At 41.5% G+C, this 16,672-nt stretch overlaps 1 protein-coding gene across 1 annotated transcript in view; it reads left to right on the top strand.

The window, feature by feature from the left end:
- The window catches only part of gabbr1b (gamma-aminobutyric acid (GABA) B receptor, 1b), a 654,324-nt gene that overhangs the window by 473,821 nt on the left and 163,831 nt on the right, over positions 1-16,672 (top strand). The window contains exon 14 of the mRNA XM_055157144.1: positions 1,976-2,053. Coding sequence (XP_055013119.1) covers positions 1,976-2,053 — 78 coding nt within the window. The remainder of the gene's footprint in view (positions 1-1,975; positions 2,054-16,672) is intronic.

The following is a 16,672-nucleotide window of genomic DNA, read 5'->3' as shown; positions in this document are numbered from 1 at the left end:
GGACTAAAACGGGTCTGAAAACAGGACTAAAACAGGTCTAAAACCAGGACTAAAACAGGATCTAAAACCAGGACTAAAACAGGTCTAAAACCAGGACTAAAACAGGTCTAAAACCAGGACTAAAACAGGTCTAAAACCAGGACTAAAACAGGTCTGAAAAACAGGACTAAAACAGGTCTAAAACCAGATAAACTAAAACCAGGACTAAAACAGGTCTAAAACCAGGACTAAAACAGGTCTAAAACCAGGACTAAAACAAAACAAAAACAGGTCTAAACCAGGACTAAAACAGATCTAAACCAGGTCTAAACCAGGTCTAAAACCAGGACTAAAACAGGATTTAGCCAGGACTTAACCACCTGTCCAGCCCACCGCGCTTCCTCCCGTACACAATCCCACCCCGACTCCCACCGGTCCGCGAAATATTGTCTGAAATAAAACCGGTCCGTGGCACAAAAAAAAAGTTGTGGACCACTGTTTTAAATGACAGTTTCAGTCACTCGTATCTGCAGGACTTTACTGCGTCCGTATCGTCGCCTGTGGGTTTAGTAGTCGGTTTTGTGGTGAGACCAACATTGAACAAATATTTGATTGTGCTGACATCCCTAAGGTTGTACCGGAAGAGAAATCATAACATAAAATGAAGAGCAAATCTCAAAAATTAAAGTGGCAGCGAGGGAATAGTCATGATCATAATCTGAGGTCCACGTGGGAGTCGGAAGATAATCGAACGCGGCGCTAATTTCTTATTTTAAGTGCAGAAAGTTGTTGTACTACATGTTAAAAGAAAGTACTATGATTTAATATTGTTTTTTTATGATCGTTATGGGTTATATTTTTTAATTCTTCTTTATATATTCTGTCCAGTTTTTGTCAGAATCGGATGTGTAGATGTTTTCATAATAAGGGGCGCCGTAACGATCATTTAATTTCAGTTTTTTTGCCGTTTTGATGTTAAAAAATCAAATTAAAAACAGTTTTCATATATTTTAAAAAACTTAAATCAACTTTTGTCTTAGTGTCTTCTAACAGTCTTATCTGAGAGTTGGATGGAGCGTTTTTTTCGACATACGGCAAGGTCGTCGAAGAAAAACAAAAAAAATCAGTACATTCATATTTTAGGTAGAAAATGTCTTGTTCCACTGGCAAATACATTTACTTGTCAAGTGAAATTTACTCAAATCATGATAAAACTTTCTTAATTCAAGTCATTTTAACTTGAGATTTAGTTTTTTGCATCTCGTTTTTGTGGCTTTAAATGGCCTGCTTCACTCTTTTGTCTGATTTAGAATTTGGACTGACCAAAGGCTCCTACAAATGTGTTTTTTAAATCAATTTTGTATTTTTTTCTTGAGTTTTCAGACTATATTAATGTAGGCTGACCAGACGTCTCTATTTACCGGAACAGTTCCAGTTTTGTGTCCCCTGTCCCAGCAGATTTATCCCAAACCAGTGATTTGTCCCAGTTTTATACAAGAAATGTGCCAGGTATCCCTTTTTTTTTGACCAATCTGATCCCTGCCAACAGTAAAAAGACACTTACATTGTCATTTGTTTAGGTAAAATCCAGAAAATCTGCTTAAAAACGACAAAAACACAAAGAAAATGTGATTATATTGACTCACATTGGAGCCAAGTGCGTAACAATTTTCCTTAATGACACACTTTTTTCACAATTTTATTATTACCAACCACCACAAATGGTAGTTTTGTGTTATCATGGTAACTGCTGAACATTCCACAAGTAGACATAAATGTAGAACACCCCCAACATGAGGAAAACCCTGCAGTAGATTGGTGATGCCCGCAGACAGGAGGTGTGCACGACCGTAATAGAAACATCTGATCCATCACACAGCGCCCAATACTTCATCTTCCATCTCCCCCCCTCTCGATCCCTCCCTGACTGTGTACGCTGATGAAATCCCATCATGCTTTGCTTCCGTCTAACCCGGCTGTGTGTTTGTGTCCGCAGACGGCAGCTACAAGAAGATTGGATACTACGACAGCACCAAAGGCAATCTGTCCTGGTACGGCAACGACAAGTGGATCGGTGAGTGTCGGAACCCTATCCATCACTGTCCCCGCCCCGATCGCACTGTCCCCGCCCCCAGGTCACTGGCCCCGCCTCCAACTCACTGTCCCCGCCCTTAATCTCGATGTCCCCGCCTCCAGCTCACTGTCCCTGCCCTTAATCTCACTGTCCCTGGCCCAGAGTCCTGCACCGGGTCTAGTACCCTCAAATAGTTGCTGAAATGGGCGGGGTTTAATGTTCGGGAGTTTTACGGGCGGGTAGTGATTACATCCAGGCTGGTCAGGTGAATTAAATGAACGATGAACAAGAGAAAAATACCAGACGCACATCGAGGGCGTCCGTTGCCCTCGAAACAAGTGACATTTCCCGTCTTTTCCTGGAACAATGGCAGACCAGGGGCTGTCTTGGCAGCCAACACAGGTGGATCGGTGCAGCGTCTGCAGTGATGCGGTCGCTGTATTGGACCGTTGTGGTGAAGAGGGAGCTGAGTCGAAAGGCGAAGCTTTCAATTTACCATCAGTCTCTGTTCCTCCCCTCATCTACGGTCATGAGCTCTGGGTAATGACCGAAAGGACGAGATCACGGATACAAGCGGCTGAAATGAGTTTTCTGCGTCGGGTGGCTGGGCGCTCCCCTAGAGATAGGATGAGGAGCTAGAGCCCCTTCTCCTCCACGTTAAGAGGAGCAGCTGAGGCTCGGTCATCTGTTCCTATACCTCCTGGGCACCTCCCTCAGGAGGTGTTCCGGGCATGTCCCACTGGAAGGAGGCCCCAGGGAAGACCCAGGACACGCTGGAGGGACTGTGTCTCTCAGCTGGCCTGGAAATGCCTCAGGGTCTCCCCAGAGGAGCTGGAGAAAGTGTCCGGGGTGAAGGAAGTCTGGCAGTTCCTGCTTAGACTGTTGCCCCTGCGACCCGACCCCGGATTGATGGATGGCAAACCAAGCTGAGAGAGTGACTTTAGTGTATTTATTACATAAAACTGTCAGTGGAGGTGACTGGCTCAGCTAGTCCTGATTTAGACCTGCTTCAGTCCCAGTTTAGTCCGGTTTAGTCCTGGTTTAGTCCTGGTTTTGACCTGGTTAAGTCCTGGTTTAGTCCTGGTCCAGTCCTGGTGTAGTCCTGGTGTAGTCCTGGTGTAGTCCTGGTGTAGTCCTGGTGTAGTCCTGGTCCAGTCCTGGTGTAGTCCTGGTGTAGTCCTGGTGTAGTCCTGGTGTAGTCCTGGTAGTCCTGGTGTAGTCCTGGTCCAGTCCTGGTGTAGTCCTGGTGTAGTCCTGGTGTAGTCCTGGTGTAGTCCTGGTCCAGTCCTGGTGTAGTCCTGGTCCAGTCCTGGTGTAGTCCTGGTGTAGTCCTGGTGTAGTCCTGGTGTAGTCCTGGTGTAGTCCTAAGTCGAGTCCTGGTGTAGTCAGTGGTCCTGTGTCAGTCCTGGATTCTGATTTAACTTTGGTATAATCATGGGTTAACGGGCGTGTGTGGTGCTGTACTGTGCGGGTACGGGCTGGTGCGGGTCTCCAAAAATGGACTCGTGCAGGACCCTGCCCTCGCCCTAATCTTACACTGATCCTGCTCCCAGGTCACTGTCCCCACCCCTAATCTCCTGCTCCCCCTGACCTGGCACCCTCAGCCCGCACACTGCACCCTACATCTGTACACATCCATCAACGCTGAAAGTATGACACGACTAAAGTAGGACTAAACCACGACTAAACTAGTTCTGCATCAGTACTTAAACCAGGTCTACCCAGGACTCTTCTAGGTCTAATCTCCTGTTCTCTCTGACCCAGCGCCCTTCATCTCTACAGTCATCCATCAACACTGAACATATGACACGACTAAACCAGGACTAAACCAGGTCTACAGAGGGACTAAACCAGGTCTAATCTCGTGCTCCCTCTGACCCGGCGCCCCGTTTACTCCCTTCTGTCTACATCCGTACACTCATCCATCACCACCGAACATATGACACGAGTCTGAAGCTCTCGAGGGTCGTGCACACACTCTGCTCACCGCTTCAGCCGCGCTCGGACCCTCCACAAATATCAAACATCTGCAATCAGAAAGCGTTCGTCGTGAGCAGGTAATCACAGCTCCTAAACACGAGGAAACGGCAAAACACTGACGCACGGAGGAGCCCAAATTCAACCCGATGTTCACAAAAAGATAAGATTTGTGTGAAAATCTGCCGGAAAATCTCAGTTTAAGACCATCTAAACCAGGCCTAGAACAGAACTAAACCAAGACTAAACCAGATCCAAATCAGTCCTGCACCAGAGCAGCTCACCTCACACTGCAAAAACTAAAATAGCCAAGTTAAGATTTCTTCAATTTTACTTAACAAGCAAAATTATCCACTTTTTGTAGTTAAAATATAAAAATACGTCCTGCTTCACTTTCATTCAGTTTATTTATTTCGGTCACAGGTATATTTTGACATTAATTCATAAACAGTCATATTTAACATATACAGACCGAAAAGGTGCAGGCTGAAGCTTAAGCTTATTATGCCTTTACCCTTTATTCCTTTGTCAGAGCTTCATCTTGACACCAGTTCATCTTCATAAATACAGCAGGAAGAAACAAACTAATCAGTAACAGAACAACAAAGTTCTACAGCACAAACTAAGTCTCATATTTCATGTATCTGTCCAGAGTTAAACATTTAAACTTCTTTATGAAGTGAAAGAAAGTGGTGCACAATTTTAGGTTTTCTGTACAGTTGTTCCAGAGCTCCACCCCTTTAACAGATTTACAAAATTTCATAATGTTTGTTCTGATTTTCTTTTTAATAAACATGGTCGTGCCTCTGAGCTCATATCGGCTCTTTCGGATTTTGAACATGTTCTGTAACGATTTCGACAGGAGATTGTTGTTTACTTTGAACATGATTTTAAGAGTATAAAGGTCGACTAAATCGTAACATTTCAGCGTTTGAAAGTTTATAAATAATGCATTAGTTGGTTCGTTATAAGTTGATAATGTGATGCTCTTATTGCCTTTTTTTGCAGGGTAAAGATTGGCTTTGTATTCGTCTTATATGTATTGCCCCAAATCTCAATACCGTAGGTTCTGTCGGGCCTTACCAGCGAGTTATATATATAATAAAAGACTGTTTTTATCTAGGGTATATCTATATTTATATATAATTGCGATCACTTTGGATAGTTTGTTCCTAATTGTATTTATGTGTGATTTCCAGTTTAAATTATGATCTATGGTTATTCCTAAAAATTTATTTTGAAAGACTCTTTCTAGTGGTGGATTATTGAGCATAATTTGTACATGATTTTGTACTTTTCGCTTTGAAGATGCATTGTGTACAAGGTTCCTACTCTTTTTCACTAACAAAATTTCAATATTTTCCTTGATTTTTTCACGACCTAAAGTGAATTTTCCAGGACTTTACAGCACCTACATGTGTAAAATTGATCAGACTTTTAGGGCTAAATATGAAATGTTAACTCTTTCCACTCACCTTATGGTTTGGGATTATAGTTTTTTTAACATTCAAAATCCTGTCAGTGCATTTATTGTCGTCTCTTTTACACAAAAGGCGCAGACGTTCAGAAATAATCAGAATAGTCTAATGAGAACTTAACAAAACGCTGTAGTTACTTAAAAGGGATACCGTATTTTCCGGACTATTGAGCGCACCTGAACATAAGCCGCAGGTGTCCACGTCTTCAAGAACGTTTTCAAGTTCGCTATCATCTACTTTTATCGCCTCTGAAAGCTTTTGTCGTCTTTTTGCGTTGAGTCAGTTCGTCAAAATCTCACCATCGACTCACCGATGTCGAGTTCACGTGCAGCAGCTCTGTTTCCTTCTTCCACAGACACATTAATCACCTTTAACGTAAAAGCTGCATCATCTGCATTTCTTCGTGTGTTTTCCATGAGGAGGGTGTGTGTATGAAGCGCGAAATAACTGTTCAAAACACAATCAAACGAGCATCTTTCCCCGCGCTCTACTGCTCATGTCTCCTGCAGAAAGAGTCTCTGTTCTGTCTGTATCGTGTCAGTGTCTTGGAGGATTTCAGCAGATTTCAGACTCTCTCGGGGGCGGGGTTAGTTCTGTCAATCAGGTCTGAGTGGATGTTTGGCTACTGAAGTTTGAGACGTTTCTTCTCGTCATTGACCCAGCTCGTTGGGGTGAGGGAAGTAACAAAAATAAAACCAAGATGTAAAATGGAATAAATTAAATAATGTTTAATTAACAGGAAGGTAAAGGTAAATTAACAAAAGACTAAAAATATACAGAAAACAACCTAAACTAAGAAACAGAACAACAGAATAAACAGAGTTTTGTGCCAGAAAAGGGGTCACGCAGGTTTACAAAAAACAAGTGGTAAAACTTAGGGACGCACACTAAACTAAAACACAAGTTCCCCAAATTAAACCACATAAACCCACAAACAGAATCGAGTGACCAAATCAAAAAAAGCACAAAACAGAACTAGACTAAACTACACACACATGAAACAAAATGCAGACTGACCACCAAGCCAGCAGCCCCGATCAGGTGCTGGTCATCTCCTTAAATAGGGGGCGGTGGCTGCAGGTGAGGTGGGCGTCGACCTGCCCCACCAATCACGGACCAGGGCTCCTGCAGCAGGAATCAAAAGAACTCAGCAAAAATTACACAAACAAATTAGAACTAAAGCCTGGGGCCGTAACAGTCATTTACACAAACGGGTAAGACGTATCCCCCTCACTAATGTTCATTTAAGATCATAACTTATTTTATTGCACGGCGATAAACTATTTGAGTGCCCTCACAATATTCCGAGCTGGTGTAGAAACTTCACGTGAACCCTAGATCCATGTGTAAATTGCACAGACAGCGGCGTTTTCTGCACTCAGATTGAAAACGCCAAACCGTAGACCGTATTTATAAACGGACAATGAGCCAAACAAAGAATCCGTCCGTATATTCGCCGCATCGTTTTATTCGCCGCAGGGTTCAACGTGTGACAAAAAGTAGTGGCTTCTAGATTTTAGTACCGGAATTTACGGTACTAAAATCCCATGACCTTTTCAAAACTTGAAAAATGACATTTTCAATTTCGAAGACTTTTCTAGGACTTCGATGACCGTGGGAACCTTGTGCGCAACTTTTCTGGTGGCGGGTCCGTCACGTGCTTCTGCTTTTCTCCATGGAGATGTTGTTGCTTTGTCTGGAATGTCTTTTTACAGTATGTTATGGGGAAACTAGTTGTGTGGCTTATAATTGTTGTGACCACCAGGGGGCATCGGTAAGAATGCACGATGAGAGATGATGGAGTTTTATGCCTTTATTAAAACGTTGAACTCGTGTGGGTGTGTATGTGTGATTTGTGTGTGGTCTTCTTTCATACGCACACGAGACCCCACACCCACGAGTTCCGCGCGACGCACTGAAAAACAACCAAAACACGTAGCGCTGTCAACCAAACCCAAACACGACAACATCTGATTGGCCACAATATCTGTCAATCAAACATCCGGCAGAATATATTATGTCCTTCGACACACAGTATCTTCACGGAGACCAAACCAGTCAGCACAGTCAGCAAGCGGTTTTTCAAGGTATTTTTGAGCTTTAAAGGTTGTATGGAGGATTTTTTTTAGTTTCAAACTGTCAGTGAAAGATTAAAATACCATTACAGAGACGCAGCAGCTTTGTAATTATGATGACCAAAAAAAAAAAACGAAAATCTATCAACTGTGGACGTGTTGAGGCCAGATAAACATCAGCCAATAGAAAACGAGGCTCCCTCATTTTCTATTGGCTGTTAGGTTGTCAATCAAACTCCCTAGTGTAACTGACTCGTCGGAGCGCGGGGATTACGTGGTTTACGCAGCGGTTCTTAGAGGCTTTTTCGAACTGTCGCTTCCTCGCATTTCGCACAAAGTTTGTCGCGACGGCGGACGAGAATCCACGACCGGTTCACCGCAAAAGAAAGTCAGTTTTTGAGGTCGCTGAAAGAAGAAGAGAAGAGGAAAAGTAGCAAAGCCAAACTGAGGTGATTCTTGGAGATCTCGTCCAGCGATGGCGCGACCGAAGCAGACGAAGGGTCTAAAAACTGACGCGTCGGTCGCTGAATTACTTCTAGACAGGAAACTTCAACAGTAATTCTGAACGCGCACAAGGACTGTCGCTGTATTTCTATTCCCTTTAAAAAATCCTCTATACAACCTTTAAAACCACCTGTAATTGAATAAACGTAAGGTATTTAAAGGTGTTCCAGACAGAACGACGATAAATCCACGTAAACAAACAGTTGACGGATTAAAAGAAAAGTTCCACAAAGCGCCGTCTCGTTACGCCGCATCGTTCAGTCGCCGCGGTTTGATTTTAACACGTCGCGGAGTTATCCACGGGCCGGCGCGTTTGCTAATGGTTGAGCGCGGCGTTGGACCGGAGCACCACTCTCAATCCATTTACTAATTAAACTCTGGGCGCTAACGAGGGAAGCGCTAAGATGCTCGCCGTCTGAATGAATAGATAAATGGACGGGGAGGCGTTTGACCTTGGATTGTGCGGCGCGGGTTTATTCTCCCCCAGTACAATACATCGCCGGGCTGTCTTACACAAACGCGTAATTGAAAAGTGCTGTGGGATTATTTGTGTTGTGGTCTATGGAAATGTGGAGCTATTGAAAACTGATTGAATTGAGGACAATGCGCGAGTGAAGAAAACGTCTCAGAGGGCAAAGACGCCGCCGGAGAATGAGTTTTTGGCTTTCGGGAAGATCTCCGAGTGAAAAAATGTGCATGATTTTGATTTTTTTAGCCAGTTTTGATGTTTTTGATTTTGATGTCCCGTGATGAAATGTTAAAAGGTCCAGATTATGTTGTTTCGGAAGTTATTTCCTCGTCACAAACAGACCTGGAGTTGTGTTTTGTTTCATTCGCGCATGTTTGAGACGCAAATCCTGCAAATTTAGGCTGAGTTCTTCTCTCAAACTGAAAACACTCAACAAATTTTGAAGCACAATATACAGACAAATATTGCGATAAACGATAATACTGAAACTAAGGCTGTGCAATTAACAGAATTTTGATCGTGATTCCGATTTGTGTGTCAAACGATCTCCAACCTCCAAAACGTATAATTGAGTTGCAACAAAGCTTAATGAAGTTTGTTTTGGGATTTTTATATAAGTAAATATATTTATTTACATTTTTAAATATAGAGATTGTAGAACAGCTGGATGTGTGGTTTATTTTGGAGACATTTATGTTTTTCTCTGGCTTATTTCATGTTCAAATTATAATTTATATACTTGAAGAAGTATAATCTGACCATTAAAATAGATAGGTAGAGTTTTACCCTGAAAATAAGGCAAGGCAAGTTTATTTGTATAGCACAATTCTTACACAAAGTGATTCAAAGTGCTTTCCACAAACTAATTCATAGAATTAAGATTTCTTGATTTGAATAGATTTGAATTAGCCACTTACCTGTGGAATAAGCTGTTGTTGTTGTTGTTGTTGTTGTTTTCAGTCAGATTTTCTTCTTATTGAATTTTAAGTAGAATATCATCGTTTTATTGACAAATCATATTTGTTGTTAGAATGCATGGAAAGCGGGTTTCGGACTCGGACACTTCTGCACAACTCAAAACTGTGTGATTATTGTTTGTGAAATGTGGAGCAAAACTTCAGATACATGATTTTTAAAGGATAAAGTATTAGAGATAAAGTCCACAGGAAGTAGAGTCACTGTCACAGCTTCACCTCGATCCGTGCGCTGTGTGGATGTAAACAGACACAGGTGAGGAACTACTCCCACCTTTTTACTTTTAAAGAACGACTCAGACTGGATTCACAGTGCTGTTTTGTGGACTGGGGTCATTATTTGCGTTGGACAATTTCCATGGATAATGTGGATGAGATGCCACAGTTTTAATTCACCGTTTTATGAGAGGTGAGGAATAAAGTCGTCTCATTATTTACAAAAAATATCCTACGTGTGTCTTTATTAGGCCCATGAAAATAGCGTCATTTTAATTGTGTCGGGTTTGGACACAAATATCTTAATGCCTGTCGAACTCGGGTCGGATTCTATCACTGCTCTGTCGGACGAGGACCAGGCTCGGACAGAAAAATTCGGCCTGATCCACACTCTATTTCTTGTCATATCAAAATGTTCTCATAATAGACATACACACCACAATGCAAAGGAATTTTAATCAATTTATGATTTCTGTTTTGCAGTTTAAAGGCACAGTACCAGATTTTGTTACCGTCTTAAAAACATGGGGATAAAACTGTTCATTTTAAACAATTTGCAGAGGTCCAAAGTTCTTTTTCACTGACCTTATGCATCCAGAACTTTGAAATTATTCACCACGATGAGGTTATAAACACTTTTCACAACTTTCACATAGCAAAGAGGGTAAAACTAGTATTCTAACATGCAATTACTGATTATTGGGCAATTAATTAGATACAGAGAGTACACAGAGGTCTCATTTCGACTGCTTATACAATATATCTGTACTGCAAGACACATTTTACTCGAATACACGGGAAAAAATCAGGTACAGAACCTTTAATATAAGTGTAAATGTTAGTTGTATCGATGATCACGGAGCCGTCTTTTACAAGCTTCTAATTTATACCGATAAATCTATAATAAATAATGTATTCTGACCACCGTGCAGCTTTGTTTACAGTAAATAAAGGCTTTTCCGTGAACCAACATGTCCTTGGCAGTGATCGTCGGCTCTGTCAACATCTCCTCCTCCCGCACCTGGGCCCTGGTCCGTGTGAAGACGAGCAGGCGGGTGAAGGGCGCGCGCTGACCTTGGCGTGTTTGTTTGGGATGCGTTCAAGGTGCCGCCGCGCGATTGGATTTTCTATTACCGAAGCATAACAAGAAAAGTGAAAAGTCAAGGCAAGTAGTCAAGGATTTACTGACCCGTGGTGTAATTGCGGCTCCAGCTCGAGAGAATCGGTTCAGTTTGTGAAATGTTTGGATTCCCTGTTTTTTCAATGCTGCCGTGTGGAACTTTTTAGGACAAAATAGACCAAAAAATGTGAGTTTCTGCCCGTTTACGTGACTTCCGTGACTGCGATGCCGAACTTTTGCACCGCATACGGACTGAATCAGGACGGATCCAGGTCCGAGACCAGACCGAGACCAGTGCAGGACTGAGACCGGGACAGAGCTGCTCTGGTCCTCTGTGCTCAAGAACCGCGGCTGGTTCCGAGGTGGAGCAAAGCCTCCGACTGACGCTTTCACACCAATGAAAATGAATCGAACTAAGAGCTTTTGGTTCAAATGGACCAGGTCCGGGACCAGACCGGGACCAGAGCGCTACTGAGACTGGGACCAGACCGGGACCAGAGCGGGCCTGAGACCGAGACCGAGACAAGACCAGGACCAGACCGGAGGCTCAGAGCCCACGGCAGGACCGGAGCTCGAAGCTGAGGCTCGGACCCCGTGGAGGCTCGGAGTCAAAGCTCGGAGTCCGCCCTGGTCCTGGTCTGGTCCCGGTCTCAGTCCTGCTCTGGTCCCGGTCTGGTCCCGGACCTGGATCCGTCCTGATTCAGTCCGTACGCGGTGCAAAAGTTCGGCATCGCAGTCACTGAAGTCACGTAAACGGGAAACGGCCGTTATCCGTTTGTTCCATTCTTCATTTAAACACAAAATCGAAAACTGAAAAAACGAATCGTTATCCGTTTTTTCATTTTGGTTTTGGAGACAAATAACGAAGAAAACTGTTGTTTTTTCGTTTTCTTATTTTTGGTTTTATATTGAAAAACGAATGAACGAATGATACACGGATTCTTTTAGATAGTCATATGTGTTTTTCACCCTGTTGTCAGCGTGATCAACACAGGACCAGCCCATGTACACAGAAAGTTAACATTGTGCTGAACAGAAAAATGAAATACCAAATTTTCACTCATAGTGCGTTATACCATTTTTACCTGAAAAGTAGTTACATTAATCCACATCCAACACCTGTCACCAGCTACTTACAATCACAACGGCCACTGAAGGCAGCACACATTTAGATGTTTCTTTCTTTTTTTTTTTTTTACCTTAACTGATCTAGTTTGCACAACATGTTCTTATTAGGGATGAGACAAAACCTCGTGTCACAAGATCTCGTGAAAAAAAACTGCCACAAGATTGAGATGAGAAAAATTATTTTGTGAGATTTTTTTTCACGTGTTTACATTTGGATCGAACAAAAAAGGTTAAGTATTGGTGAGTGTGTTGTTAGAATGGACACAGTGGTGCTAAAATGGAAACAAAACTATGAAATCAAAGAAATAAAAAATTGTGTGGCCAAAATTGGAAATTGAATCTTGAACTGCATATATTAGGAATTATGTTCAAATCTCATCTTGTCTTGCACTCGTGAACTCAATCTCATCTCATTTTGTCTTTGGAAATTGTGTCTCGTCCCATCTCTAACTATTATTTAAAAAAATAAAATAAAATACTGAAACACCATATACACAGTTTAGTCAAAAAAATGTATTTAGTTTTTTTTTTTCTACTGTAAATTGCATTGCATTTTTATTTTATTATTATATATATATTTTTTCATTTTATATATGTACAGAAGACAAATGTATGAAAAAATATATGTAGTTATTTGTAAAGAAAAAAAAAAAAAACGGGTTGCTAATGTGAGAATTGATTAAAAAATATAAAAATTTCATACACTTTTTCAACTTCTTTCTTTGCTCCAGAATTCTGTACACCTTACTTCATATATTTCATGTCTTCTGTATGTTTATAAAAAGGTAAATATACAGAATAAACTTTGAATAAGAGTGTGAGTCCAAACTTTTGACTGAGACGTTTTCAAAAATACCTTGTTTTGATCAGAACGTCGTCCACAGACGATCACAACACGTCGGTTTCTTTAGTTTCTCCAATGAGCCGTTTTGTTGTGTAGTTTTGTAGTTTTGTTCTGGTTTAGTCCCAGTTTAGTTCTGGTTTAGTCCTGGTTTTAGTTTTTAGTCCTGGTTTTAGACCTGGTTTTAGACCTGGTTTAGACCTCCTGGTTTTTAGACCTGACCTGGTTTCAGAGTCCTTGTTTCAGTCCTGGTTTCAGTCCTCAGTCCTGGTTTCCTGGTTTAGTCCTTTCCTGGTTTTAGTCCTCTTGGTTTAGTCCTGGTTTAGTCCTTTTGTCCTGTTTTCAGTCCTGGTTTTAGTTCTGTTTAGTCCTGGTTTAGTCCTGGTTTAGTCCTGTTTAGTCAAGTCCTGAGTCCAAGTTTAGTAGTTAGTTTAAGTCCAATTCTGGTTTACATTTTTAAACTTTTTTTCTTTGCTTCATAATTCCATACACTTTACTTCATATATTTTACATCTTCTGTGCGTTTATAAAAAGTAGAAAGTCATAAATATACAGAATAAACTTTGAATAAGAGTGTGAGTCCAAACTTTTGACTGAGACGTTTTCAAAAACACCTTGTTTTGATCAGAACGTCGTCCTCGGTTTCTTCGGTTTCTCCAGCGCAGCGGCTCAAATCCTCCCCGGTCCCTTTTCGGAGAGAATTAGCCTCGTCTCCGTTTGAGCGGCCGTAATTGGAAGTCTTCAGAATGTTGACGAGTAAATCAATTAATTATAGCAACAAACAAATGTGGTATTTCCATTGTGAGAGGAGCGGCTGTCAGGGGAGCTTTTGTTTCCATAATAACAAGAAGACGCTAATGAATCGGACGCGCTGACAACCATTGTACAGATTACACCGGCCTCACCACGGCGACGACGACGAAGACGACAACGACGACCGCGTTTGGGTTTGTGCCGAGGAAGAGCTGCCGCCCGTCGCGTCAGGGGGAGTGACAGGTGAGGGCAGGTGCAGGCAGGTGTTATGGGGGTTTACTGGTCTGATGTGGAGAGGAAGAAGGTTCTGTAGACCTGGTTTAGTCACGGTTTGATGAGGATTCATTCTGGTTTAGTTCTGGTTTAGTCCTGGTTTAGTCCTGGTTTAGTCCTACTTCAGTCCTGGTTTAACGATGGTTTAGTTCTTGTTTAGTCCTGGTTTTGTCCTAGTTTAGTTCTGGTTTAGTTCTGGTTTAGTCCTTGTTTAGTTCTGGTTTAGTTCTGGTTTAGTCCTAGTTTAGTCCTAGTTTAGTCCTGGTTCAGTCCTTGTTTAGTCCTTGTTTAGTCCCGGTTCAGCCCTGATTTTGTTCCAGTTTAGTCCTGGTTTAGTTTTGGTTTATTCGTGGTTTTGTCCTGGTTTAGTCCTGGTTTAGTCCTGGTTTAGTCCTGGTTTAGTCCTGGTTTAGTTTAGTCCTTTTTAGTCCTTGTTTAGTCTGGTTTAGTCTTGGTTTAGTTTCTGGTTTAGTCCCAGTTTAGTTCCTGTTTAGTCTTGTTTTTGGTTAGTCTGGTTTAGTCCTGGTTTAGTCCTTGTTTAGTCCTTTTAGTTTTTAGTCCTGGTTTAGTTCCTGGTTTAGTCTGGTTTGTTTAGTCCTGGTTTAGTCCCGGTTTAGTTCTGGTTTAGTCCTTATTTAGTTCTGGTTTGGTTCTGGTTTAGTTTTGGTTTAGTCCTAGTTTAGTTCTTGTTTAGTCCGGGTTTAGTCTTGGTTTAGTCCCTTTTAGTTTTTAGTTCTTGGTTTAGTCCTGGTTTTAGTCCTTTAGTCCTTTTGTCCTGTTTAGTCCTTGTTTAGTCCTTTAGTTAGTTTAGTTTAGTCTTAGTTTAGTCCTGGTTTAGTTGTTTAGTCCTAGTTTAGTCCTGGTTTAGTCCTTTGTTTAGTCCTTTTAGTTTTTAGTCCTTGTTTAGTCCTTGGTTTAGTCCTTGGTTTAGTTTAGTCCTTGGTTTAGTCCTGGTTTTTAGTCCTTTTTAGTCCTGGTTTAGTTCTGGTTTGGTCTCAGTTTAGTCTTGGTTTAGTCCTGGTTTAGTCCTTGTTTGGTCCTGGTTTGGTCTCAGTTTAGTCCTAATTTAGTTCTGGTTTAGACCCACTTTAGTCCCAGTTCACTCCAGATTTAGTCCTGATTCAGTCCTGGTTTAAACCTAGTTCAGTCCTGGTTTAGTCCAGGTTTAGTCCTTGTCTGTTCATAAACTAAAAATGAGATAAACTTTTTTTTTTTTTTTTTAAACCAGAGCTCATGTTCTGTTCAGCTCCTTTAAAATTTACTCTTTAAACTTTGTGTTCATGTTCAGGTTTTTCATGTTGAACATATTTTTCTTTTTTTTTTTTAAACTTTCATATAAACGAGAAGAGAGAAAAGAGAAAACAGTGATTATCGTGTCACGTAGCTCCGCCCTGTTTCCTGTTCTCGGGTGTTTTCTTCTGTCGCTTCTTTTGTCTCGTGCTCTGAGTCTGGTCCTGGTCTGCGTTAATACTCGGCACGATTACACTTCGTTAAAGGAAAAAACCTCGTCCAAAACAGATTTGCAGCGACTCCTTTGTTTCCCTTTATCCTCCAATTTGCTTTTTACCCTGAAAATCTGCTCCTCTTTTTTTTTTTTTTTTTTTTCCCGTGTGACAGATTTAGCGTCTCTCCTCCACTCGGACGCCGTAATTGGAAGTTTTCAGAATGTTGACGACTAAATCAATTAACGGCAACAAACAAAAGACGTTTTTCTATTGTGTGTCGAGCTGCTTTTGTCTCCATGACGACGACAAGACTCTTATCAACAGGCTCATTGTCAGTCAGGGTTTATTTTAACATCAGATATTGTTATGTTTTTAAACTTTATATAATTAATCATGAACAGCGTCAGTTTAATAATGATATGAAGATGTTTTTTTTGTCAAATAAGTGTTGGTCAGGTGTGGACAGTTCCCTTTCCCTGGGAGAGTGCACACTTTTATTGAGTGCGTTTACATGCACATCAATAACCCTTATTGTCCATATCCCGGTTCTGTCAGTATTCGTGTTACTGTGTTTACATGCGCACTGAGAAACCGGGACACTCATATCCGCGTACATGATCAAATGGAGTATCCCGGGTTTCTTGACATTAATCTTACAAATGCTCAGGCGCAAAAATTAACTTAAATCAATTTCATAAACCAGGAAAAATACAAACCGTGAGCTCCTTTAGCATAAGAAGCTAAGGAGCTACGAGATCTCCCACAATCCACTGTGCAGATTCTTCATTAAAAATCTTCTGCATAAATAAACTCAACTTTACAACATATAAACCATAAACACTATAGACACATCAGCCCGTTTTGATCAGATAATTCAGCTGTGATCACATTTGTTTATGTTTTACAGAAACGAAACTTAAGACCGTTTGGCTAATTAGCATAAACTGTTAGCAGCGATAAAAACAACTCGCTCCTTGTGCCGCTGATGTGATCAGTTTCTTTTGGACTAAATGACACGACTCTGTGGATTATGTGTGTTATTTCTGTGACAGAAGAGGTGCTGATGATGGTAAGTGTGTTCCGTGCGTATAGAGTATAGGAGATAGTTCATGTTTTAGCTTTTCAGCGTCACACGAGTGCAGGTCGTACGAGTGCAGATTGTACGTGTGCAGGTTTAGCGCAGCTCTTAATTTTTACAGTCATTTCACTCGTTTGGTCACTTTATTTATGTTGGTCAATTTATTTATGTGACTATTGTTGTGGTGAAAGGCTGGAAAGTGTCTTTTGGTAACCGGGATACTGCGTTTACATGCCACAAGTAACCCGGTTACTCTCGGAATAAACCAGCTACAGTAACCCGGTTTCT

The sequence above is a fragment of the Boleophthalmus pectinirostris genome, unplaced genomic scaffold (genome assembly GCF_026225935.1).
Source record: "Boleophthalmus pectinirostris isolate CB_2022bp ecotype Guang Dong unplaced genomic scaffold, ASM2622593v1 HiC_scaffold_21, whole genome shotgun sequence".
Taxonomy (NCBI): Eukaryota; Metazoa; Chordata; class Actinopteri; order Gobiiformes; family Gobiidae; genus Boleophthalmus; species Boleophthalmus pectinirostris.
The sequence above is the reverse complement of the archived record's forward strand: the minus strand, read 5'-3'. Positions and strand labels throughout refer to the sequence as shown.